This window comes from Homalodisca vitripennis, chromosome 6 (assembly GCF_021130785.1).
Source record: "Homalodisca vitripennis isolate AUS2020 chromosome 6, UT_GWSS_2.1, whole genome shotgun sequence".
In the NCBI taxonomy this organism is placed as follows: Eukaryota; Metazoa; Arthropoda; class Insecta; order Hemiptera; family Cicadellidae; genus Homalodisca; species Homalodisca vitripennis.
In genome coordinates, this window is record NC_060212.1 from 109,589,069 (window position 1) to 109,597,725 (window position 8,657).

The following is an 8,657-nucleotide window of genomic DNA, read 5'->3' on the forward strand; positions in this document are numbered from 1 at the left end:
AGTTTTAAAATCAGGTCATTCATTTTGATACACGCTGTACTAGCCTACTTTTCCCATGTGTGCATGTTTATTACGAATATGCGTTTAAAAACTCTGATTGAAACTACAACAGGATTTGAACTTTGAGACCAGGATTGAGACCAAACGTTCAGAACAATCGAGTGTACGGTGAGATTTCTATGTTGTAGGGATTAATGCTAAAAATTAGTATAGGAATAATTGAAAACAAGTATAAATGCAATATTCTGTATATTTTTAACTGAATTTCAAAAACATTTTTTTTCTAACATGTCCTTAAATAATAAGTTAAAACTTTACACAAATTAAATAACCACGTTGAACAGTATTTACAGTTTGCTGTAGTAGCATTCATAAACCCTTTTGAGTAGTCTTTCAAATTACTTCTTCAGAATACGGACGAGAGGACTCTGGTTGTAGGCGTAGACAGGGGCAGAGATGGGTTTGACATCTCGGTACTGCACATTGGCTTCGAACCCGGACACCTCCTCCTCCTTCTCTTCGGCCTTGTTCTGGGCGGACTTGGGCTCCTCTGGCTTGTCCTCTGCCGGCTGCTGGGCGTACTGGGGCTGGGGGAACTGCAGGTACTCGATTTGGAATCGAGCGAACGGTTCGGGTAGAGCCGGGGCTGGAGCGGGAGCTGCCGCTGGCTTCTGCTGTTGTCGCTGGAAGTTGCTGGAGCCAGCAGGGAATGGGCTGCGGTACTGGAAGGCTTGCTGCTGCTGAGCTGGAGCAGCAGCCTGCTGACTGTTGGAGGCTGCTTCCTCGGCTTCCCGGATAGCGGCTGTCGTGTACTTGACCATCTGGAGGCGACCATCAGGCAATAGCACGTAGTATTCACCGCTATCCAGGAGCTTCTCTGATTGGCTCTCGTCTGACTGGGACTGGAAATAATTACGAGTATATTAGCTTTACGAAAAATATATATTCGCTGGCATTAGAAACCCCCAGGTTGAACTTTTTTCACAAAAACTTTTAATGTAGTGATGTAATTTAGCATATTTATGTATACATCATTATTTAAATTAATATAAGTGTATTTGTATTCGTAGTTGCCTCAAAATCTCTTTAAAAATATTTTTATTTATTTGTCACTTTTTCAAAGTCCGACAGTTTAGTAAAAATGATCACAACACACAACAATTTAACAATTAAATATAAAAAATATTATATATATATATATATATATATATATATATATATATATATATATATTTTGGTAACAATATATGAATAATAACCGATCCCTATCCTTAAAGCCTGTGGCGTCTCATAAAAATAAGTTATGGTTTTTAACAGAGATGCAGGTTACTGTGTACTGGTAATTTTACCACTCCCCTGGTCAGCTTCATTTCGTATTTATAAACCCAATTCTTTAAATTCAGGTATCAACCCCAAAGCTTGAAGCTTTTTCCATACTTCGTACCTTAAGTAATGAAATAGAAATGTAAATCAAGAAAATCAGCCTTTACAATTGTTTGAAAGGATTAGTACGTATCTTTTTAGTTTCCGAACACTGATGGCCATGAATGAAAAAATCCTTAGAAATGGAACCTATCACATCAAATGTCAAAAGATATAGGGTGTAATCACGAATGCCCGAGAAAGCTGCCAATTAGTTATAAACACCTAAATATAACTTTTCCTAAAACAATCAATTGAGAATTCCTCCCCACAGAGGACTATTGTTACATCATAAACGGTAACGTGGTTTTGTATAAACGTGAGCTCTTCGGCTATACCTGAGTGGTGTTTGTAGGAGACTGAGTAGTGGTGGAAGTACCCTGGTCGGCTTCCAGGGGGTACTGCAGACGAGCTGGTAACAGCAGCAAGCGGCCAGAGGGGCGCCATCCCTCAGGGGCAGCGGGGGCAGCGGGGGCGGCGGGGGCCTCGGCCATGACTACGGCCACGAGGGCGGCGGACATCAGGAAAAACTGCAGCATAAATATAGCATTAGTAAACTTTAGAGAACTATCAAGTCACCCTGACTGAAAATATTTATAAAGAGAGTATTGTAAGTAAGATCCCCTTTTGCAAGTCTTATTGTGCAAGTCCTCATGGGCCACTGGCCTGTGCGAGAATCTTATCAAACAGAAAAGGGGGAGAGTGATACAGTACAAGGTCTTTGGTACTGATAAAAAGTGCAACGGTCACAGACAGGATTTGTACCTGCGCTATCCAACTCAGATCCAAAGTCCAACGTCTTAACCGCTCGTCCATAGGCACTTCAAATTCATAACGCTAGAACATTATAAATCTCTGTATTTGATATTATAAGCTTTAAATTGTAATATAAATTGTTGTACAGTAGAATAGGTAATACAATCCAGAGATCATCCGTTGTTACACATTAGCAATGTATCCAAAAACACTATCAGATATTGAAATGCCTTTTTTGTAATTAGGAAGCTTATTCCTATAATACTGCTAATATTACGTGTTTTTTTTCTATTTGAATTCTTTCAAATTTCATCACCTCGCGTGTCACTTTAGAGAACATATTTTCTGACCTTAGACCTAGTTATGGGACCGAGTAAGTTCACGTCAATTGGCAGTTGCTCGCCAAATATACATAGTATACCAGCTTCTTCTGTACACATACGGTTTCACTAATTTATTATGTTACCCTGAATGGGTTAGGTATTCGTTAAAATTTGTAAAACTTGTGTACTCCGTAAGTCATTTTACACTATTTATTTTAAATGGTTAGATCCTAATTTGGTCAAGATAAATGGTCTAGACCGTTGAGAGCCAATTTGTATTATATAGCACTCAATCTGGGTTTTCTTTAAATCGATAGAGGAATTTTTCCTAAGAATGAAATCGATCGTCATCAGCAACAGTTTTGGTAGCGGTCAAAACAGGCGGTACTAAAAGGGTTAAAATATGAAACATTTTTTTCTCAAATAATATTTTTCCTAGCTTGACATACATAGCGTTTTATACATGAATAATAGTTATATCAACGTTAGACAACTATATAAAGAAACTGAAAGTCGCCATTTTTATGGTCTGTAAATGTCTTTTAGGAGGTCTGTGTTTCTAACGCTGATATAACATTTATTCACACGATACGGTTAATTTGGAATGTGTCAAGCTATAAAATTATAACTTAAGACAAAAATAGCATTTTTTTCTCAAACGCTATTAACCTTATACATAGCGTTTTTAATAGTTATATCAACGTTAGACAACTATATAAAGAAACTGAAAGTCGCCATTTTTATGGTCTGTAAATGTCTTTTAGGAGGTCTGTGTTTCTAACGCTGATATAACATTTATTCACACGATACGGTTAATTTGGAATGTGTCAAGCTATAAAATTATAACTTAAGACAAAAATAGCTTTTCACGCTATTCTTATCGGTAACCATTTTGATTACAAGCAAACTAGTGCGATAAACGATAGATATCTGTCTTAGGGGGGAAATGGGTTAGGTAAGGTTAGATTAGATTGGACTGGTTAGGTTAGGTTAGGTTAGTTAGGTTAGGTTATGTTAGGTTAGGTTAGGTTAGGTTTGGTTAGTACACACGAGACTTAGCAATTCCTGAGATTCGAATTTTTTGCTAAAAGGTCAATCGAAGACTAATCAATAGTGTTATTACTATCTGGCACTGGCAGAACATATACTTTGAACTGGATAACTACAAATAATGGTTCATCAAAAATATTACTGGATTGTACTTCCAAAACAAAGTTCTTTGTTCGAGTTCACGACTTTCAGTCTAAGGAACTTTGCAAGCTATATCATTGCGCTCATAAACTGTACTTCACCCTTGCAAACTTCGATCCCTAAAGGGAACATTAGTCAGACTTACTGATGGCACCAACGAATATATTTCCTACAAAGGATGGATAATGCTGCCCGATTGTATTTTTTTACATTGCCTAGGTTGATGTACGATTTTTTAGAAGACTTTCTACAACTCCTTTGGGGTTGTTTTTCTGTTTAATTATTTGCCAATCACCATTTTAATCTATTTAATTAATGTCTGGATCACGGTAACGATTCTTCGTATCCTTTTATAATTTTAATGACTGTTTTAAGTTATGCTTAATCGTTTACTAACATTTAACATTTCTTTATACATTTATTTAACTCACCTCAAAGTTTAGTATTTTGGCTTTGGCTATAACTGTTTCATTATGGTAAGAACAGCAGTATGAAAATAATACAACAAATTAGATTCCATTGTGGATTTAAATTATGAATTATCATTCAAGATATCATCGTGATTCCTTGAAAACGTGTACTAAGTATAACTATGTACGTGTATTATGCTGAATATTATTAGAACATGTTTAATACCAGCAACTTGAAGCCAAATTGTTACAATTTTTAAACAGTATAATACTTGTATCTGAATAATGTATGTTCCATTTTGATACACAATTTAATTTATTTTCAATATTTACCCGTTTTTGTGACATTTTATACCAAATGGAAACTAAGAACGTAGATACATTGACGAATATTTTATGTCACCTGACAACGCTTCACTCTTTTAGACTTAGCTCGGTATGGCATTCGAAATATAATAATCTGGCACTTCTTTCCTTGGGGTTGAGAGTTTATTTTGACCCTCCTCCTATATAACTAGTTTCTATCTGAAAGTACAATTTATACGGGGTAACACATACCTTCATCAAACATTTACGCTAGTTTAGTGTCATCATCAAGTAAGTCATAGTTTAACATTTGCATGAATAAATAACGAAACACACAACATTTGATGGACTATCACGCCTGACATTTAGCACCACACAATATCGCTGCCTACCGGAAATAGGACAACTCAGTTGAGATGCGTAGGCTACATAACAACTATATTAACTGCTTGGCGAAGGTATGTGTTAATATTAATTGTCCATTCGCAGTTCAAGGCAATAATAACATGAAAAACAGTACGTATATACTGCACGTATGAACTGTATGTATATGTATATGTATATATATATATATATATATATATATATATATATATATATATATAAAGTGGTAAAAATATCATTTGAATTGATTGAATTTACCAGCAAAGATACTCAAAGTTTGAACTTTATAGAGCTTTTACTGTCCAAAACAAAGAAAATTGTACGTTTAAAATAATTTTTCGTATAATGGTTAAATGTTAAATCACATAACAGTGTAAACTTTAAAAAGTTGTAAAAAGAGAATTTGAATTGATTAAACTTTTCTGGAAAAATACCCTATTTTTGAACTGTATGGAGTTTTTACTGTCCAAAACAAATAAAATGTACCGATACAGACTATGTGCTACTTACCTTCATGTCGACAGGTAGTAAAGACCGGCGATTGACAGTGTATGAGAAGGCCCGGGGCCCGACTATATACCTGTACCTCTGGTATAACATTGACCCACCCGTAACACCGGAACGTGCTGCCCATACACACACTCACACACGCCGTGATTACTAATGGATAACCATCGGCTTCCCCGAACTTTGGTTTTAACATTACGAGTTCTATATTGTTTATTTCACCTCTAAGTATCTCTTTCGCCTTAGAGGGTGTTGTCTCGAGATGTAAAACTAAAATTTAAATTTAAACGTTTAGAAGATTAATTTGCAAAACCCTAATGGCACGCTGAATCTCAAGGTAGGCATTTTAAACTTTCAGATATTTACGAATTTCATCATCTAAGAAACCTTTTTGTAAAACGGGTCTGGATTCCAGTTACAATCAATCAGAAAATGTGTTTCTAAACATATTCACTTATACCAATTCAATGTTATTGTATGCCTACTTATATAACTTTTGTACGGCCGTTTCTCGAAACCTCATGTAATATCAAAAACCATGTAAATACACACATTGGTGAAAATTAGCATTCTAAAACTCTTTTTCGTTTAGGTCTATAGTGCATATCCATTCAGTCATAACCATTCCTTTTCCAGAATTTTGGATAGCTGTTATCTTGAAATCTTAAAAATTTAAAATAAAATTTGCTTTAAATTGCTTTAAATTACAAAATAGTGTCAATTCCGATTTAGGAATTAAATATCCAAGATAAAACTTTTTCACAAATATGAATAATCACTATATTGAGACTTTTTATTACTTGAAATGAAAAATGGCTTTGTTTTGAGGCGAAGTTAGGGCTGTTTTGGCGTTCTCTTCTACTCAACATCGGTTGAGACTAGCTAACGAACTTACCTAAGCAATGTGTAAATACTAACTTAGTCCCAAGTTTAGTTTGAATCTGCTTGATATTACTGCAAGAGCGTTCACCATTATTTCGGCAATATTGTTGTATACTCCTTAAAACTTTTGAATGGCCACAATTTGGAATCTTTATGATAAATAAAAAAACACGTAAGAACAAACAATGTTGTAATCTACTTGAGACTTCTAAAATAACTATTTGTTTTGCTCTACGATCCATATTTACTGAGATATAACTATTCCGTTTCCAAACTATAAATGGTCGTCATCGAGAAATTAAACAATATACGAGAATAGAACTTGTTTAAAATTACTGAATATTCTATTTTAATATATGCGTCACTTTTGTCTGTGTTTTTACTAGCCAATCTTTTTATCAGTTATGATTGGCTAACGAACTCATGTATGCTATGTGCAAATAAATACTCTACCTGTATCATATTTAATTTGTAGCCTATCTATAAAAAATTACGATAGTTATTGTGTTCACTACTATTTCCGCACTTTTATTATATACTATTACAAAAACTATACGGCCGCTATCTGGAAATCTTACAAATATTTAAAAAGAAATACGTAAGAACAAACAGTATTGTGAACATGATTGTGAATTACCTAAGAATTATAAAGTGATTTCTTTCTTGCTCACCTATGCATATTAACTTAAATATCTATTCCTTCTTATCTACATTAAAACGAATATAATTCCTAAAGTTTGTTTTGGAAAGGTGTTAACTTATTATGATTATTACATCAATAAATTAGGATTCAATTAAAATATCGTTTTTTAAGCTACTCCAACATGACAACGACGTGGAGGATCTCTACCAAAGAAGAGATATAAAACAACTTTTTTGATATATTAAAATATACATACTATTTTGAGAAGTATTCAATAAGGTACTGTTAATACCAAATGCAGTACGATTATTGTAAAAAATGTGTTTTGAGGAATTTTGTAAACTATTTCATATAAAAGGTGAATATTACGCCCTTTTCGACGTTTGAGCAGTTTTTCTTTTGGTTATTTTGCAATACACAAATAATAAAAATTAAGAATAATTTTTTCTTCTACATTGACTTTCTACCATTACCTTTCATCTAGGTTTTGGCTCCATGTATAAAAATAAAATGTGCTAAGAAATATAAATTATTGTGGAAAATATTTTGCTAACTTAAATTACTTACATATTGCCACTTGTTTAAAAATCATGTGCTACCACCTACTCAATAAAGAGCCATCATATAAAAAAACTAAAACTATCAACAATAAAACCGTTAATTAAATGAGTTTTCCAACATAAGTCGCTATTTTGAAACTGTGAGGAATTTATATTTTGGTTTGATTGGTATTTTTATAGATTTTATTTACGTACAAATTGTATTCTATTCAGTACAATATCAACAGTGAAGTATTCTCTAGTAAATTATAACTAAAACTATTATAAAATTATAATTTAAGCCTAATACTACAAGGTGGGAGTACGCCATACCATGTGTCGCGTAACAGGCTACGCTGAGGTTCAAAACAAAAGTTCTATAGCATTCTAAGTCCGTGGCTATTTCATTATTAAGAGATAGAACGCCATGCATCCATACTGAAAAGACATTTTTACATCCACCGACAAACAGAAACGAAATTGTGTCACCCTACTGAATAATATAGACTTCAAGAAAGCTCTGTCTATTCCATGGTTAGATAGACATCAACATTGAACTCATTCTTTTCTATGTACAAATGAAGTTTCATGTAAAATTTCAAGTTTACAGGTGAAATTTTTTTCAAATTTCTTGCCATATGACTCATTATACTTTTTTCATTACATAGGGTTTCATATCATTCTTTAAATAATAAAGTTTACCTTCCAAGGTACCATAAAATGGTATTCTATGTGTTGGGATAGTAAGGTTATACATATAGGAGTATGCGTGTATTTTATGAGCGTACTGAGTTTGATTACACAGTTACGTATCCTATTCTATTATTTTCTAGTTGCCATCAAAAATCAAATCAAATCAAATCAAATATAAGTTTATTTTCCAAATTCAACAATAAGTTTGTACACATATAAGTATGAAAATAGACTTACCATCATAGTTACCCATGAGACCATTGTTAAAATATTTGCTAATGCTCAGCCAAATCTAATGGGCATCTGTAGATCGGTTCATTTCGAGATATTGTGCGTACAGACAGACAGACAAGCAGGAAAGCAGCCAAAAATTGAATATTTCTAACAGTCCCTCCATTCCCTTCGCTAACGCTCAGCCAATAACGATTTCACAGATGCTGATATTTTTTACAGGAGGGAGTATTTTGTATCCTTCCCCATCTTCTCCCAATTCACAGGCTATTTACAACACCCTAGTTCCGGCGATAAACATGTAACTATAAAAGCTAACTCCAGATGTATTGTCCTGTGTCATATGCTGGTTTTTATGAGGCGCCGAACG

At 33.9% G+C, this 8,657-nt stretch overlaps 1 protein-coding gene across 2 annotated transcripts; it reads right to left on the bottom strand.

The window, feature by feature from the left end:
* Positions 1-240: 240 nt before the first annotated feature.
* LOC124365246 lies at positions 241-5,378 on the bottom strand. 2 transcript variants are annotated; one of them, XM_046821211.1, is made up of 3 exons: positions 5,303-5,378; positions 1,761-1,952; positions 241-902 (listed from the first exon to the last, which is right to left on the bottom strand). In XM_046821211.1, the coding sequence occupies exons 1-3, from the start codon at positions 5,306-5,308 to the stop codon at positions 399-401; spliced, it is 702 nt and encodes a 233-aa protein (XP_046677167.1). In that variant the 5' UTR covers positions 5,309-5,378; the 3' UTR covers positions 241-398. The 2 variants fall into 2 exon arrangements, with proteins under 2 accessions (XP_046677167.1, XP_046677166.1); XM_046821210.1 differs by lacking the exon at positions 5,303-5,378 and having other exon boundaries at positions 1,761-2,091.
* Between the last annotated feature and the right edge of the window lie 3,279 nt (positions 5,379-8,657).

Excerpts from the sequence above, each read along its gene's own strand:
- LOC124365246 (XM_046821210.1), bottom strand. The coding sequence starts at position 1,961 with ATGCTGCAGTTTTTCCTGATGTCCGCCGCCCTCGTGGCCGTAGTCATG. Across the intron at positions 903-1,760 it reads CTCCTACAAACACCACTCAG|TCCCAGTCAGACGAGAGCCA; the intron begins GTATAGCCGAAG and ends AATTATTTCCAG.